This window comes from Littorina saxatilis, linkage group LG2, assembly GCF_037325665.1.
Source record: "Littorina saxatilis isolate snail1 linkage group LG2, US_GU_Lsax_2.0, whole genome shotgun sequence".
NCBI lineage: Eukaryota > Metazoa > Mollusca > Gastropoda > Littorinimorpha > Littorinidae > Littorina > Littorina saxatilis.
In genome coordinates this window covers 57,584,457-57,603,060 of record NC_090246.1, presented here as the reverse complement: position 1 = coordinate 57,603,060, position 18,604 = coordinate 57,584,457, and the positions used below count along the sequence as shown (strand labels likewise).

Below are 18,604 nucleotides of genomic sequence, written 5' to 3'. Positions count from 1 at the left end.
TCTATATTTGCCCCCCCTTAAACGGACACCTGCAAAACGTGGACGCGGACACTCATTTTCGGTCCCAACAGCAGGTCATACCTCTAATGTACGGACAGACCATCGTCAAATTTTCACCACAACAAAATCGATAACAGAGCAGTCCGGCTCTTGGTACAAAGATCACAGCCGCAATGGTGTGATGACAGTCACTGATAACTTGAGTGCACGTGTACCCATCGTGTGTCTGTGTGTAACCTCTTTCATTGACAAGATACTCTTGTTTCCCCTCAGCCTTGACCAGTGAGTCGGTTGCCTAATCTATGAACCCTTCAGTTGTCTTGCTTTGTCAAAAGTTACGACACAGTCAACTGGTTTTGCTCTGAGTGAACAGTGCAGCTGGCCTCTCTGGCCACAGCCCCCAACAGTACATGGCTGGAGGGAGTGAGAGAGAGAAAGGGGGGGGGGGGGGGTGGAGGGTTAGCTGGCTAAACTCTGTGGGGTGTCCGGTGTCACCGCATGTCAGCAGGAAGAGCATTGGAGAGAAATAGAGAGGTGTACTCTTCCACACCATCAGTTGTCACGGCTTGGGGTAGGCATTAGTGAGGGAGAGTGGGAGCTGTGTTATGTACAGTGTATTTCCGACTGAAGAGTGAAAAGTCACTGCCATGCCACATGATCGGCATGCAGTCAATAAAGCCAGACAAGAAACAAATAAATTACTTCAATCAATCAATCAATCAATGAGGCTTATATCGCGCATATTCCGTGGGTACAGTTCTAGGCGCTCTGCAGTGATGCCGTGTGAGATGAAATTTTATACGGCCAGTAATTGCAGCCATTTCGGCGCATATTTACCTTTCACGGCCTATTATTCCAAGTCACACGGGTATAGGTAGACAATTATTAACTGTGCCTAAGCAATTTTTGCCAGGAAAGACCCTTTTGTCAATCGTGGGATCTTTAACGTGCACACCCAATGTAGTGTACACGGGGGGGAGTTCGGACACCGAAGAGAGTCTGTACACAAATTTGACTCTGAAATAAATTTCCGCCGAACCTGGGATCGAACTCACGCTGACAGCGGCCAACTGAATACAAATCCAGCGCGCTACCAACTGAGCTATACCCCCGCCCACTTGATTATGACATGCAGCTCTATCTGCTGCTATTTATTCAAACTGGTTTTCAAGCTTATTCTTGCAAAGCATCTGCACACGCTCCTCTGTGCTGTGTTTGTGTGGCTGCTTTCGTATGTCAGTGCATGGTGAGTGTGTTCACTGCCTTGAGGATTTATTTTGTCTCTTCTTTTCAACACTTTTCATACAAATCCTTTTTACAGAACGTTTAAAGAAGTATTAGGAGTTTATTGTTATTGTTTTGTAGCCACAAGAAGTGATTAGCATAGACTCAATCCTGTTGTTTGTGTGTCTCTGTGTGAGTGTATGGGGGAGGGGGTGGTGTGGTCACCCCTCCCGTGACCGGACACCTGCAATGTACGGACAGTTTTGCTATGGCCCAAGGGTGTCCGTTCATGAGAGGGACTGCTGTAGAAGAAAAAGAAAGTATGCACACACACACATACACACACACACACACACACACACACACACACACACACACACACACACTCACTCACACACATACACACACACACACACACTACAAAATACAAGTCTTCACCTGAGAAGAACCTCTACTGCCTCCACATTCCCCATCTGAGCAGCAATGGACACGGCCGTCATTCCAGTCTGGAAATAAAAATGTCATGGTCACTCGCCAGAAATATTTATATTGTGCTTTGGCTGTACTTTCTTGTTAATAAAATTGTGGCTACCTTCTTACCCTCTTCACATTTGTATGATGAATGTTTGTTAAACTGTTTAAGTATATTTTCATGTTTGATTTCTTGACATCAATAAAAACAATTCTTTCTAGTGTAAGTAGTACAAGAAATAGAAGCAGCCTCTGTGTAAATGTTTATTATCTCCCTTCCATTACAGGCTTTTTTAGTACAGATTATCCAGGTACATATTCATGGAGGAAAATAAGAACAATAACCTGGGTAGAGCATTCAGCACTAGCTAAACATCTAAAACTGCAAAACTATCTATCCCAGCATAAAAAGTCAATGTCTGTTGCTCACCTTTATGTGCTGGGCATCAATAGTGGTGTCATTGCACAGAAGTAATACCTCCAGGGCGTCTGGTCTGCAAGAAATCAAAAATATAAACACTGTAAAAAATGTTATCATTCTGAAGCTGCAATTGTCGCGTCAACTTTTACTTGAAAAGTAGAAAACTACACTGATATACAAGCTCAATAGGATGAAAACTTGTAAAAGTACAAACTAAACCGCTGCGTTTAGATACTTTCCTGTGGAGCTCAGGTAAACATATGCACGCTGAGATATATTTTTAAAAAGTGTACAATAAACACACATATCTGTTTGGTACAAAGTTCACCCACAGTAATTGTACTTACTTGTTATATATAGCAGCTGTCATGACCAGTGTGTAGCCATCATCATCCACAACAAACAGGTCGGTTGGCAGCAAGTGACGTTTCTCCAGCTCACCCTTTGAAAGAAAGCAACACGCTTAGTTTCACACGGCAATTACAACATGTGAATAGTAAACTGTGAATGATCTGACAACCAACCCCAACTACACGAACAGCAATGATATACAGCCAAACCCCCCCCTTTAAGAACCCCCAATTTAAGACTCCCCCCCCTTTTAAGACCATGTTTTCACTCCCTCCTTTTTAAGACCCGATTTTCTCAGATTTTTGGAGGTCTTAAAAGGGGGGTTCCACTGTACTTAAACACTTGTATGCAAGCGCGCACGCACACACACAAACACGACTGCACGCATGCTTGCACGCACGCACACACACTCACACACACACACATAACACATATACATGCACGCACGACACACATACACACACATTATATCCATGCATGCACACCCACACACACACACACACACACACACACACACACACACTCCCTCACTGTACCTACCTTACGGATGCGCTCAGTAAGGGCCTCCATGCGACGTGTGCGGTTGAACTGAATGACCTCATGACAGTCATCATTAGTTCCCTGGCAGAGTGGAACATCATCTGTTCTACGCCCCATGTGGTCTTCTGAATTCACGTCTGCACCCCTTCGGATCAGGCATCTGAAGACACCAGGGTCAAGGAGTTAAGGATACAGTTTAAGACCTCCAAAAATCTGAGAAAATCAGGTCTTAAAAAGGAGGGAGTCTGCTTGTGGACTTCTCTGCTTGCTTGAAGAAATGTTCTTCATTTTTTGTCGTTTGCTCAGAACATGAAGAAATTTAATGTTAATATTTTGGAGGTTCATGTAGGTACCACTCATGGATATGAACATGTATTTGGTATTTTGATTATAAACTGAGATGGGAATTAAGGTAAGAGTAGCCAAAGAAGGTATTTACGGTCTTTATCCCTATTCAGATGGCGTGGGTTGTGTACGACCCATACTCTGCAAAGAGGCGGTAAAGAATTTATCCCTACTCAGATGGCGTTGGTCGTGTACGACCCATACTTTTTACGTTGAACCCTTCTTTAGAAAGTATGGGTCATACACGACCCACATCATCCGTACTGTGTAGTCCAAAGTGTGATCCGGTGAAGGTTAATACACTTACTCCACAGTCTTGCGGTGATTGCCTTCCACGGCATAGTGCAGAGCTGTACGCCCTGTGTTGGGGTTGGGTTTGTTGGGGTCTGCACCAAACAGGCACATCAACACCTGCACAAAACAATACCCACATTTCTCAAATATAGACAGATAGATCCTGTGTGTATTTAATTTGCTTTCTCTCCACATTGCTAGCTGGAGTTATACAGTGGAACCCTCCTTTTAAAATGTCCACAAATCTGAGAAAATCACCTCTGAAAAAGGAGGGAGTCTTAAAATGGATGCAAATTTAAACAGGCTTTGAACAGAAAATCAGACAAAATCAATGTCTTAAAAAGGAGGAAGTCTTAAATCTTAAAAGGGGGTTTCCTGAGTGTAAAGACAGATAGATCCTGTGTGTATCTAAATTGCTACCTCTCTACTTTCCTAGCAAGAGTTATACAATGTAGTAACCCAAAAAACATACTGCATGTAAGACACTAAATATATACATTGAATAAACAAGGAAACAAAATCATTGTCCACCCATGTACAAATGCTATATAAGTGTTTGCAAAGAATATTTAAAACAGAACAGAAAAGAGTGGAAAAGAAGACAGACAAAAATGTGGTGAAGGTTGTGTGTAAAGTAAATACACATGAGAAAGTGTAGGTAGGTCTGTGTATGTCACTGTGTGTGTCTGGAAAGGGATGCATGCTGATGGTGTTCATACATAAAGAAGGGAGTAGAAAAGAATGGCAAGGTTAAGAGGACTTGAACCAATACTGAATTTTAAAAAGCAACATCCTGGATGCCTGTATGTGTTTTGCCCACACTTCAAGAATCTTACTCCTACAGCTACAATAATTTCACATCCCTTTTATTCTTCACCTGGCAACCAAACATCCTTGCATTAACCCTTTTTATATTTAGTCAAGTTTTGACTAAATATTTTAACATCGAGGGGGAATCGAAACGAGGGTCGTGGTGTATGTGCGTGCGTGTGTGCGTGCGTGCGTGTGTGTGTGTGTGTGTGTGTGTGTGTGTGTGTGTGTGTGTGTGTGTGTGTAGAGCGATTCAGACGAAACTACTGGACCGATCTTTATGAAATTTGACATGAGAGTTCCTGGGTATGAAATGCCCGAACGTTTTTTTCATTTTTTTGATAAATGTCTTTGATGACGTCATATCCGGCTTTTCGTGAAAGTTGAGGCGGCACTGTCACGCCCTCATTTTTCAACCAAATTGGTTGAAATTTTGGTCAAGTAATCTTCGACGAAGCCCGGGGTTCGGTATTGCATTTCAGCTTGGTGGCTTAAAAATTAATTAATGACTTTGGTCATTAAAAATCGGAAAATTGTAAAAAAAAATAAAAATTTCTAAAACGATCCAAATTTACGTTTATCTTATTCTCCATCATTTGCTGATTCAAAAAACATATAAATATGTTATATTCGGATTAAAAACAAGCTCTGAAAATTAAATATATAAAAATTATTATCAAAATTAAATTGTCCAAATCAATTTAAAAACACTTTCATCTTATTCCTTGTCGGTTCCTGATTCCAAAAACATATAGATATATGTTTGGATTAAAAACACGCTCAGAAAGTTAAAACAAAGAGAGGTACAGAAAAGCGTGCTATCCTTCTTAGCGCAACTACTACCCCGCTCTTCTTGTCAATTTCACTGCCTTTGCCATGAGCGGTGGACTGACGATGCTACGAGTATACGGTCTTGCTGAAAAATGACAGCTACTTGACTAAATATTGTATTTTCGCCTTACGCGACTTGTTTTTTATTGTTCAACCTTGGACCGAGTTTTCGACATCAAAAGCTGTCAAGCCGGATGCTGGTGACACAAGTGATTAATGTCACAAAAGTTCCCCCTTTTTTCCCACGAGATTCCAAAACAGAGAACACTCACGGAAGCTGGTAACACAAGTGGTCAACGTCACATAAGTTCCCCTTTTTTCCCACGAAATTCCAAAACAGAACACTCACGTCGCACAGAACTGGATTTCCAGCGGCGGCGGCTAACATGAGTGGGGTTTCACCTTCTGCGTTGCACAGTTCTACGTCTGCTCCCTGAATCTTCACCAGGGCCATGATGAGAGGCAGCTGGCTTAACCCTGCACACACAAAACACTTCTTTGTGTCGTTAGGTTTCTTGAGATAGGTTCTTTATCTGTGTCATAAGTGTTCATCTGTCTGTCTACATCAAAGACCTTTGGGTCGACGTGCTGGTTAATGTAACGTTTTGTTGTCAATAATAAACGCACCAATTACCTACCATTCTTGTTTATAAATTCATTTTCTACTTGTTTGTTGGTCTGTTTGTCGATTTGTTTGTCTGTCTCTTTTTTTCACTAACAGCTTGCTTTTCCCCCAGCTCCTATACTCAGTAATTTCAGTGTCAATCCTTCAATGTCTCAGAACAAGACAATCTTACCATTGATCTATTCAACCTATAATACAAACAATCACGTCATCTACTATACAAAAATAGACGTCAAGTAAAGTGTTCTACTTATGAAATAGGATAGTTTCTATTTTCAAACCCAATAGTGAATACAGTTACTTGCTCCAAACAACAACAACATTTTTAACAAAACCTCACACAGCAGAACAATCACAAATACACAAACACACATGTGAACCCACAATATAAATGCATAAATGTATAATATAACCCAAAATCTCTCCTCACACTGCATTTAACATTCAACTTAATGACATCTGGACATCACATGCAAAAACCTAGATTCCCAGATAATGAGAACTTAAAACAATGAAAAGAAAAAAAACAGACCAAAAAAAAAGAAAGAAAAAACAAGTCGCGTAAGGCGAAAATACAACATTTAGTCAAGTAGCTGTCGAACTCACAGAATGAAACTGAACGCAATGCAACGCAGCAAGACCGTATACTCGTAGCATCGTCAGTCCACCGCTCATGGCAAAGGCAGTGAAATTGACAAGAAGAGCGGGGTAGTAGTTGCGCTGAGAAGGATAGCACGCTTTTCTGTACCTCTCTTCATTTTAACTTTCTGAGCGTGTTTTCAATCCAAACATATCATATCTATATGTTTTTGGAATCAGGAACCGACAAGGAATAAGATGAAAGTGTTTTTAAATTGATTTCGAAAATTTAATTTTGATCATAATTTTTATATTTTTAATTTTCAGAGCTTGTTTTTAATCCAAATATAACATATTTATATGTTTTTGGAATCAGAAAATGACGAAGAATAAGATGAAATTGTTTTTGGATCGCTTAATAAAAAAATAATTTCAATTACAAGTTTCCGATTTTTAATGACCAAACTCACTAATTAGTTTTTAAGCCAACAAGCTGAAATGCAATACCAAACCCCGGCCTTCGTCGAAGATTGCTTTGCCAAAATTTCAATCAATTTAATTGAAAAATGAGGGTGTGACTTTTACAAAAAAATTTTATCGAAAAAAAGAAAAAAACATCCGGGGATATCATACTCAGGAACTCTCATGTCAAATTTCATAAAGATCGGCCCAGTAGTTTAGTCTGAATCGCTCTACACACACACACACACACACACACACACACACACACACACACACACACACACACACACACACACACACACACACACACACACACACACACACACACACACACACACACCACGACCCTCGTCTCGATTCCCCCCTCTATGTTAAAACATTTAGTCAAAACTTGACTAAATGTAAAAAGAGACCCCCCCAAAAAGTACAATAATAATAATAATAATAAAACATTCTTTTATAGCGCTGTTCACCGCCGAATGGCAGTCTTATGGCGCTTTTCATTGGACATTAAAATTTAACATTTTACATGGCACAGTTTCAATTTGTCTTACCTCTCCGACACACAATGTGAAGCAGAAAGTCTCCATTGGTATCGCATTCTGTGTTGACGTTGAAGTCAAGCGTCTACAGAAAAAATACAGAACACGTGATTCTGATATGCAATAATGCTGCCATATAGGTCTGCATTGCAAGAAATCATGATTCTCATGTTAAGTACATGTATTTTATCAGGCCAAGATGTTCTTCTGGAAACGAAAACCTCTCCCTCACTAACCCCCTCCCCCCATGAGGAAACAGTACCACTCATCCTCCCAATCTTCCACCAACTTCATCCCCCATTACTACTGAGATAAAATCATTGTGTGAAAAGAGTCCATATCCTGTTTTTGATAGCCTGGAAGGTTTTTTCCCTGCACTCAAAAGTTGCATGTCACGATCGAAGATAAACACTGTGCTTATTTCAGACATGCAGATCTTAACAAAAAATTGGCTGATTAGACTGGGACATAAAAAACACACACCTGATAACAGATTGATCCACAATGTCCTCATAACTCTCGTGATTTTGTTCTCAAACTAATATTCTGAGCTGCTGAGCTAGCTGGCCTAAGACAAGAGATAGTTAGGAACCCATACCCACTCTCTCTCTCTCTCCCTTCTGTCTACACCCCCCCCCTCCACACACACACACACACACATACATAAGCACACACACACAGTGTCTCTCTCTCTCTCTCTGAGTATCTCTTCCCTCATCCCCCCCCCCCCCCCCACAACATAACATCCCCCCCCCCCCTCTCTATCTCTCTTCCTCTTACCTGTAGTTTCTTCTGGATCTCATCAAAGTATTTAGGGTTGGCGGCCAGTTTAAAGATGGTGTCCTTGTCCTGAAGGCTGGGTTTGACCACCATCTTGCCGTCTGCAGACTGGCGTGACTCACGGCGAAGCTGGTACTTGGGGGGCAGGTGTCGTCTGATGCCGCTGCCGTAGCACAACTGATCTGCTGTGTTACCTGCACAGGTAAGAATATGACGCTTTTGGTCAAACAAAAATGTTATTGAGAGACAAGGTGAAATGGAATTCACTTTCATGTGATTTCAAGGGCTGTTTGGTTGTGAGGTTTAGATGCTGAAAAATGACGTGCAAATCTGTTGGGTTGAAGAGAAATTTAAGTAAAACAATGAAACAGCAAGCTCTCTTTCTCTCTCTCCCAGTATGTCCTTCCCCTCTCTTTCTACCCCCCCCCCCCCCTCTCTCTCTCTTTCTCTTTCTCATACATATGACACTGATCTTGTTTATGATAAGAGCATGGTACTGCAGAGAGAGAGAGAGAGAGAGAGAGAGAGAGAGAGAGAGAGAGAGAGAGAGAGAGAGAGAGAGAGAGAGAGAGAGAGAGAGAGAGATGCTTTGAGTTTGATGGCTTGTTGTAATTAGCTAATAAAAGCCTTATAGACAAGGTACAAGACGACAATATCTGCATTATCAATAAAAATGGGAAACATCCCATAAAAGGAAAACGGAAAAACAGAGAAAAAACCCAAAGAAAACAAACAGAAAACAACAAAAAGCATGGCAGACACCTTTGAGAAAAACAAGTGGAAAAAAAGCTCTTAGGCAAAGGATAAAACACCTGGTATAATATATACATGTAAGGCCTAAAACAAAAATAGGTGTGGTTACGGTAACCCGACCTACCCTATTTTTAGGGGCCGATCCTATAACTTTTTATTACATTTGTCAACAAAAAACAACACAAAAAAAACCCAACCGAGTGCAAAAAACGCAATGAAAGCGAAAGCGCCCGTGTCGCACACTTATTTCCCTGTCAAGTAGGTTTAATTTGTACACATTAGAAAAAAAAGTTTAAAAAAAAAAAAAGTGATTGCCAACCTACCTACCCTATTTTTTGTGTGGCTATGTTACCGTAACCACACCTATTTTTTGGGGGGCCTAAAGAGTGAAATACATCATTCAACCTCCAGAGTCAAAGGAGAAGACCATCCTGACACAATGTTTCTAACATTAAAGTATAACAGTATATATATATATATATGTACCATTTCAGCTTGACTCATCCGGTTTCTTTTTGCGTTTGCTTAGTGCCTTAAAAATAAAATGTGCTAGGGACTCAATTATACTTGTTTCTGTCAAAGCAAGGATACCAGTTACATCTTCCATGGTAGGTTGGACAGAAAAAACACTTAGAACATGACATTTTTCTCGGAGATCAGCATAAGCTGTGCATTGAAAAAGAAAGTGTACCTCATCTTCACAGCTTCTATTTCACATGGGAAATGCACTGTGGTGGGCCTGTTGGGTTAAAAACCAGTGAGCCCATCAAGTTGCTCTAATCAGCCCACATGCTTAGTGTACCCAGAGACATGGATGTGTGCCTCTGGTGTACCTATTCATAAGAAGGGAGACGCCAGTGTACCGGAAAATTACCGAGAGAGAGAGAGAGAGAGAGAGAGAGAGAGAGAGAGAGAGAGAGAGAGAGAGAGAGAGAGAGAGAGATCAGTGTGCATCGCAGAACACTGTTATTACTCCTAAAGTACACTGACTCACTGACTGAGGCGGATTTGTATCTGTCCTTACACAGAAAACTCAGACCAAGTCACCGCATGAAGCCAACCTTTCAACCCCGTAAAATGTAACAGCAGAATAAATGCATATGAACAAGCAGTCCACCGGGAGGACTCAGTTTGCATTTTGTGTCAAACGTGAATTTATTGTGCTGAGCTGCAGTTTTGCTTTGCTGCACCCATTTCACCCACCCACTTTAGATAAAAATCATAGGGTCACAGTGAGATTTTTTACCTGAACATTCCTGTTGAGACCCCCCGATCTAAGACTTCCCCTTTGTTTTTTGGTGTGTTTTTTTAAATGTATTTTAATTTTTATAATTTATAATCTCCACTTAAATTTACCCCCATTTTAAGATTATCACTTGATCCCCCCCCCCCCCCCCCCCCCACATTTGTTTGTCTTAAAAAGAGGGTTTCACTGTATTTCGTATGAACCTTGGCTCGGCGAGTTCTGCCCTGAAAACGTTGAAACCTGAGCTTTGAAAGAGCGAGTTACACAAGCTGTAGTTAAACCCACTGACCTATAAACAAAGTACACGCAGTCAGGCTTACATAAAGAAGAAGAAAATCTCCCAGCAGTGACGATACCCGGTAATCTTGAACTTTAGCGTTGTAAATTCATAGCTCACAATCAAGTGGCATTTTTGACTGATTTTTGAGGGGTACCCCTTAAAGTACAGTTCTGCCTTGACAGGTCATTGAACTTGAGTAATTGAAGACGCGACTTACCTTCCAAAGATAAATTTTTAAAAAAAGATCTTAAAAAAAATAAAAATAAAAAGATTGGGCTAACGAAAAAAGAGAGAAGACCCCGCAGAAACAATCGATATCCAATGTACTTTTACAACCTGGTTGGTTCGAGTGAATGCACCCGCTAGAGTACACCTTTTTAATCTGTCATGCACTGCTGAACCCGAGTGGACGCGACTCGTGGGAAGTTCGGGGAACAGGAAAAGAACTTGACCGAGACGTTGCGGGCAATGGACAGGACGCCTTGAAGGAAACAGAGAGAGATAGGGGGGGGGGGGGGCGGGGCGGAACCGGTGGAAGATGATGACATTGATTTCAGAACAAATTGTGTGTCATGGTAGAGAGAGAGAGAGAGAGAGAGAGAGAGAGAGAGAGAGAGAGAGAGAGAGACAGAGAGAGAGAGAAAGAGAGAGAGAGAGAGAGAGAGAGAGACAGAGAGAGAGAGACAGAGACAGAGACAGAGACACAGAGACACAGAGAGAATTCTTTATTTTTCGAGGGTAAGCAAAGAGAGAGAGAGAGAGAGAGAGAGAGAGAGAGAGAGGGGGGGGCGGGGGGCGCGGGCGTTCAGAACTGAATGTACATCTTATGCGCGAAGCACCTTACGTCGAAACGTCATATCCACTAGAACCCCCCCCCCCCCCTCCAAACACACACACACACACACACACTGGTACAAACATTCTCGACTAACCACCCTGGCGTTGTAAAGCCACACAGACCAACCTATTCGGGACACCGATCATTACGCGTCTTGAAAGCCTATAAGTGTGGTGAACCTCCGTCACCTTTGATCCCGATGTTTCTCGACGAGTTAATTTTGCAAAAATCATTACACACATCTTTAAAATGCCATGATATTCAACCACACATATAATCTTCCGAATTAACAAAAAAAAAGTCCAAGAATCATCCAGACGAACATGACTATAAGCCTTGATATCTTTTCAAACGTCTGTCATTCCTCCTATGATTTCTCTTTCTCCCCTCCGTTTCCCAATCACCAGAAGGCACACATGCAGAGGCTTGCAGGTGTAACACGACATTTTTACTCCACGAAAAATTTACTCCGGAGTAAAAATTTCGTACGAAATTCTTACTCCGAGTAAATTTTTTGTACGAGAAAAGAACTCCCCAAGGCACGAAAAAATTACTCACTCCACGAAATTTTTACTCCCCATTTTTTTTACTTCCAGTAAAAATCTCGTACGCGAAAATGGGATGCGGGCGAAGGGATAATGCCAATAATATGTGATCTCGCGCAAACGAATGTCGCGCTACCCTCCCTCCACCCCTTCCACCACCAAGACTAAGAGGGGACAAGAAAGTATAAATTTTGTACACCTGGCATGGGAAGTTAAATTGCTCGTGTTAGGGTGAAGTAATTTATTCCTTTTTTTATTCGTCGGGGGAGTAACATTTGTGTACGAAATGTTTACTCGGAACTCACCTGTCGTGGGGAGTAATGTTCTCGTGTAATTGGGGAGTGCTTTTTTCGTAAAGGGAGTAACATGTTTGTACGAAATTTTTACTCCGGAGTAAAAATCTCGTGGGAGTAATTTTCTCGTGTTACACCGGTACACACACGATCGGCACAGTGCCGATGGCATCTGTAATCTTTTTGCGTCTTTCTACTTTGAAATCTCTACAGAAAAAATTTCCCAGAACGAACGAAACAGGAAATAGTTTTAGCTTTCTGATAACGACAAAACATTTCCTTGAGTGAACCAAAATTAGAACTTCTTTATTTTCAAGTAACAGAAAATAAATCGGCGAACGAACCGAAGATTTGTTTGTTTGTTTATTTGTTGCTTAACGTCCAGCCGACTACGCAGAGCCATATCAGGACGAGGAAGGGGGGGATGAAGGGGGCCACTTGTCAAGCGATTCCTGTTTACAAATGCACTAACCCATTACTTGTGTCCCAGCAGGCTTTAGTAAAACTAAATTAATACCTACTGGAAGATTACCAGTTTCCAGTATGTTAAAATAGGCTTAACCTATCTACTGCTGGACTTACATCAGAACACTAACAGATTAAACTATACATGAATCGCGAGACAAGCGGCAAGAGAAGAGATTTTTGGAAAAAATACAGGTGAATGAGCAAGAAGGCAGAAAAAAGAAAAGAATTCATGAAGAAAAAGAGAGCATGACAGGAAAGAGGAACCAAAAATCTACCTAACAGCAAACTAGAAAGCTCCTGCGGTTCCAAAAACAGGAGGGGCCTTTAATTTCATAACCGCAGTGCCCCACTGCGGGAAACGAACCGAAGAGAAACTTGTTTTCAAATTATTGTTTGTGAAACTTGAGTCAATTCACGAAAGTTTTTCTTTCAAGTTTTGCAACTTCAGATCGTTAGATCAAGCAGTTTTCTTTGGAGGTGTCCTTGTACCAAGAAACATTGGGATTGAAGTTTACTGTTGAATGATGTTTTCCTTAATATCGACTTAACGTTCTTTTGGGTATTCTAGCGTCCTTCTCTAAACTTGACACTGCCTTCGATGTTGTGTCTCTCAAAGACCCGACTGAAGAAACTGATCATACTCTGCATCTCTAGTTTTATCAACTTTGATAGCCATCATATGGACTCATCCACAGAAAATTATCTACCAATTGTACATCATTACGCTTTTTTGTTCGTGTACACTACATTGGGGTGTGCACGTTAAAGATCCCACGATTGACAAAAGGGTCTTTCCTGGCAAAATTGTATAGGCATAGATAAAAATGTCCACCAAAATACCCGTGTGACTTGGAATAATAGGCCGTGAAAAGTAGGATATGCGCCGAAATGGCTGCGATCTGCTGGCCGATGTGAATGCGTGATGTATTGTGTAAAAAGAATTCCATCTCACACGGCATAAATAAATCCCTGCGCCTTGAATATGTGCGCGATATAAATTGCATAAAAAAAATCCCTGCGCTCAGAACTGTACCCACGGAATACGCGCGATATAAGCCTCATATTGATTGATTGATTTGTTCACGGACTGTGTCCTGCATACCTTGTTTTGTAAACTCGCTCCTATTCATGCAGATAGCGGCTATCCGTGCCGTGCAAATGGATTCGTCCATCAAGTATTATCAACACAGTGTACATCATTGTGCCAGAGTGTTCACGTCGCCTGTATGTCGCCTGTATGTCGCCTGTATGTCGCCTGACTTTTGTAATCAATGTTGTAATCAACCAAGGTCGACACAAAACATGAGGGAGATAAAGCCGTGCAGTAATTAGCTTCAACGGCCCGAAAAAGCTCTTTGGTCGAGCTCGTGACCATGCAGTTATCAAACGTACGTATATATTTTTTTGTAATGCAAGCTGATGACGTAATGGAGTACAACGCGTATTACAGGCACTTGAACGAGATTACCCGTAGTCATTCTCTCAACATCTAGGCCTCTAATCTACCCGACCATATTTGCCCAACATAGTTGTGTGAAGTAATTTTGATCATAAAAGTAGCTGCACCATACTCTGAGAATATTAGCAAAAATACTCGGTCTTGACAAATAAATCCTGGATACCAAAGAGCAGCACGGTCCTCTGCGCTTTCCAGCATTTCTATTAAAAACAAAAAAACAAAACAAAAACACAACACCTCTAGCTCACATGTCTCAAGCGCCCTTAATGCATGTACGGTAGCATTGACATTTTTAGGATTTCACCTTTTTTTTTTTTTAATTGTGAGAACACGCACGTATCACGAGCATCAAATGAGATCCTAATTGCACTTGACCAGATTATTAGGCAATTGAAGGTTAATTATCAGCAACAGACGTAATCTGTATACAATCTTACCGGAGACAAGACACAGTGACATAAAACCCTGTGACACAAACGACCGAAAACTCAAGGGCTCATAGATATGATATCAATTATGAAAGTAGCCATATACATACATAGTGGAACAAAGCCAAACAAATGAAGAAAAAACAACAACAACAACAACCAATTAACAAAGAGGAAAAAAACATACAATGGAGACGAAAATGAAATGAACAAAATTTAGTGTAAGGCAAACCCCCCAAAACCTGCCAAAACCAGGAGCAAAAGATGTCACGTGAGGCAAACATAATTCTTATCCAGTGAGGGAAAACAAATCTATGACTTACTGGTCTCAAGGATTAGCAAAGTTTGTCTTTTCTAAGGCTTTTACAATTTTCGCGGTTTTTTCTTCTTCTGGGAAGTCAAAAAAATAAAAAAGAGTCTTTGGTACTGAAAAGTTGGGACAGAATTCGCTAACATAAAAACAAATCATCCGCTTTAAATCCTGCGAAAATTCCTTTGACGGAATAATAACCTGTAACAAAGTTAGTGGAAAAAATTATACCCTCTGGATTATCAGTACAATCGCCCATAACCGTCATTTGTTGAACCCAATGGTCATGCTATTCTGCGGAAACGCCATTAACTACTGACATCTTCAAAACATGTAACCCTCTCGGAAACTATTGGTAAGAGGACAAGGAGGTTGGGAATGAAAGGAGGTGGGGAGGATAAGTGGGAAACCTGTCATAATTAGCCAGAAAAAAGGCGGGCTTCGACCTCAGCTGAAAGTATTTCACGTCTGCATAGCATGCCCACTTAAGCCATTCCAAGTCTGTGTGTGTGTGTGTGTGTGTGTGTGTGTGTGTGTGTGTGTGTGTGTGTTTGAGGGGGTGTTTTTTGTTTGTTTACTTGTTTTTAAGGTCATGCAGGATTACACACCCTTGCGATAGTGTGTGAGTGTTACTTATAAGCTGGTTCCTGCTAAATGCAGCTAGGTGATCGTGCTCTCTCTATGGAGCGCAGAAAACCCCCAAACAATCAAAGACCCCCGATGTACTTTCTAAGATTTAAATTTACTCCCATTTCACGACTACGTTCCTTTTTAGGGCCTGATTTGGTAAGATTCTGGCAGTCTTGAAAGGGGGTAGGGGTGGGAGTAGGGGAGGAGGCGATGTCCATTGTAGTAGCCCCGACATGAGAGGTTCAAGAACCAGACACACGAAATATATCAAGGCGGCCGAAGTGCCACACAGCCTTCCACACCTTCTTATCAAACCGGGTTCAAATTCCAGTGACAAATCTGTTCGGTTAGATTTGTGTTTACTGATGATTGTCAAGTCAAAGAGAACATCATGTCAATGTCGTTATGTGTATCAATTTATGATATAACATACCCTGACCTCGAGAAAGAAATTGAACTGATAACTGCTGTTTGAAATCAAAAGTCCTTCTTTATCAGCCTTCATTTGTGTACTAGCTAATTTGATAAAAATGATGACCTTTTCACCGTGATAAGTTTCTCCACTTGATCGAAGAACGTCTTTCAGTGCGTGTAAACGATCCTATCAACTCACTATATATCATTGTTTTCTGAGCCCGAGGCACGTCTAGCGTAAACTATCCATTCATTCAAATTTAATTTAGATAAACAAAAGCACACACAAACCCCTACCTACACAACATTTCACAACATTTTTGTGAACGGCAAAATTATTTTTTCTTCTTCTGTAAATCAGTCGCATAAAAAAAAAAAACCGCACAAAAAAAAGCACACACACACAAAATCATAACGGTTGAATTTGTTCACGCAACGCAAAAACCAGCTTCTTTTGATAGCAAACTCCAGTGCAGAAAACTTAAATGTTTGCATCGCCCTGTGGAGAAGGTATGTAAGTCTCTGTCCATGGTCCCTGTTGGAAGTTGAAAGAAAAAAACCCACAATAATGATAAGTTTCCTCAGGGATAAAAATATTCTCTTTTATGCTGCCGCTGAGCTCACAGAAACACATTAGACGACCTTTTGTATGGCAAAAGAGACAAGTCAGTCAGCGAAAATGATATATGTATAGGTTCACTGCATCCAGTGTAGCTTGTTGTGCTCCATTTATTTAATTGATTGTATGCGGCATTGTTATTTGTAATTCTCTGAATAAAATTGTTTACCCAAATACGTTCACTCTAGTCATACAACACAAAACCAAATTCAATAGAAATGAGAGATTACCTAATTCCGTCTAATGATAGAAATGTATATATATATTACCTGATTTTATCATAAAACATGTCGCTCCAAAGGAATAATAGTCTGTCTATGGAAAGAAACGGACATGAACTAATGATTCACGTGATTGGGTGGACTATATTCAGGGGATGCACATGTACAATTTACTGTCATATCACGTTGGCTGGCGGTTGTTTACTTCAGATCAACTTTAAGTTTGGGACAGTTAAACAACGTGTAAAAGGGAGAGGTACCGCAAACGTCGAAAGCAGCTTGGATGGTTTTCAGGCAACAAAAGTTTCTCCGAGTCGGCTTCATATGTGCAAACTCGTTAGTACTTGTTTCGTCACCGTGCAAACAGTATGTGATAAGTTCCGGTTGCGCATGTTAACAATTTCATGCTCATTTATGAACGTACCACGCAATTCACTTTAAGAAGGTCTTGTCTCTTTAATGCCTTGGGTTTAATTATATTTCTACAGAGATGAGATTTACCTCAATATCAGCGCACACAAGGTAAACATGCGCCTTTCAAACCCCCCCAACATAAGGAAAATAAAATACATACATGTACTAAAAATATCTGCGAGTAGTTTCCCTCGCTGTGGAAGTTCCGGGTTGGGTCCCAACTTGAACAAATTAAAAAAATACGCCTCTCGTTTTTGTGTAGCAACCGGCCAATAAGAGTTTTGCAACCAAACATGCATCACATGGAAATTTGCATTGAATGTTGTGCGAGAAAATCATGTCTGTTGAGTGATTGGCTGTATCAGGACACGTGAATGTTCTGACTGGCAGGCATAAATCAGAGCGGTCGGTGTTGTCGCTGTTCAATCTTTGTTGAAGGATCGCATCGAATACAATTTTAGTAGAAAATATCGCATGCTCACTATCGTGTGGACGTGCTGTCCTTATTAAACTCATTAATTATGTATATAAAAAATATCATTTAATATGTCAGTTATTATGACAACATTTTTGTGACACATGCCTCATTACAACCAATGGAAAATGCACACCAAAACCTTACCGACAAATCCCCTTAAACGGCTGCAACGAGACAAAACAAAAAAAGACAAAATAAAAGAAGCTCCTTAAACCCTTTAGCTAATCATATTTCTATCATATTCCTAACTGCCGTGCGTCTCATATTTCTTCATAGAATACTAGCCTATGTAGCCTACTCTAAGAACTCAGCACCAAAGAAATTCAAGAAGCGTGACAGCGTTTATTATGAGTTTAATGCATTTATCCTTTGAATATCAAGACCTATTCTCTTAATTAGAATATCTCTATTGAAACGGATTGAAGCTGACACTTGAAGATGACAAAACGCCACCCATTGAGTGAATACCGCGTTGCGCCTCGGTTACGTTTGGATGGCTAAACAGGAATAGATGCAGCGTGACAAAAGTCAAAAAGTAAGCGGAGATTAAAATTACTTCTCATCTTGCACCTTTGTGTAGTGATTCCGCAAGTTTTATAATATATGATGGGATCAAATAGAATGTGCTCGCAATTCACAGGTCTCAAGTCAGTTTCAGGTATCAATCAATGACGCTTATATCGCGCATATTCCGTGGGTACAGTTCTAGGCGCTCTGCAGTGATGCCGTGTGAGATGAAATTTTATACGGCCAGTAGATTGCAGCCATTTCGGCGCATATTTACCTTTCACGGCCTATTATTCCAAGTCACACGGGTATAGGTAGACAATTATTAACTGTGCCTAAGCAATTTTGCCAGGAAAGACCCTTTTGTCAATCGTGGGATCTTTAACGTGTACACTACATGGGAGGGTTCGGACACCGAAGAGAGTC

General features: G+C 40.8%; 1 protein-coding gene across 3 annotated transcripts in view; it reads right to left on the bottom strand.

Moving 5' to 3' along the window:
• LOC138959354 (ankyrin-1-like) overlaps positions 1–18,604 on the bottom strand; it is a 90,895-nt gene that overhangs the window by 12,202 nt on the left and 60,089 nt on the right. For all 3 annotated transcript variants that reach the window (XM_070330782.1, XM_070330783.1, XM_070330784.1), the window contains 8 exons: positions 8,276–8,469; positions 7,508–7,580; positions 5,637–5,764; positions 3,660–3,763; positions 3,008–3,167; positions 2,464–2,558; positions 2,126–2,189; positions 1,663–1,730 (listed from right to left, as the gene is read on the bottom strand). In XM_070330782.1, the coding sequence (XP_070186883.1) occupies positions 1,663–1,730; positions 2,126–2,189; positions 2,464–2,558; positions 3,008–3,167; positions 3,660–3,763; positions 5,637–5,764; positions 7,508–7,580; positions 8,276–8,469 (886 nt within the window). The remainder of the gene's footprint in view (positions 1–1,662; positions 1,731–2,125; positions 2,190–2,463; positions 2,559–3,007; positions 3,168–3,659; positions 3,764–5,636; positions 5,765–7,507; positions 7,581–8,275; positions 8,470–18,604) is intronic.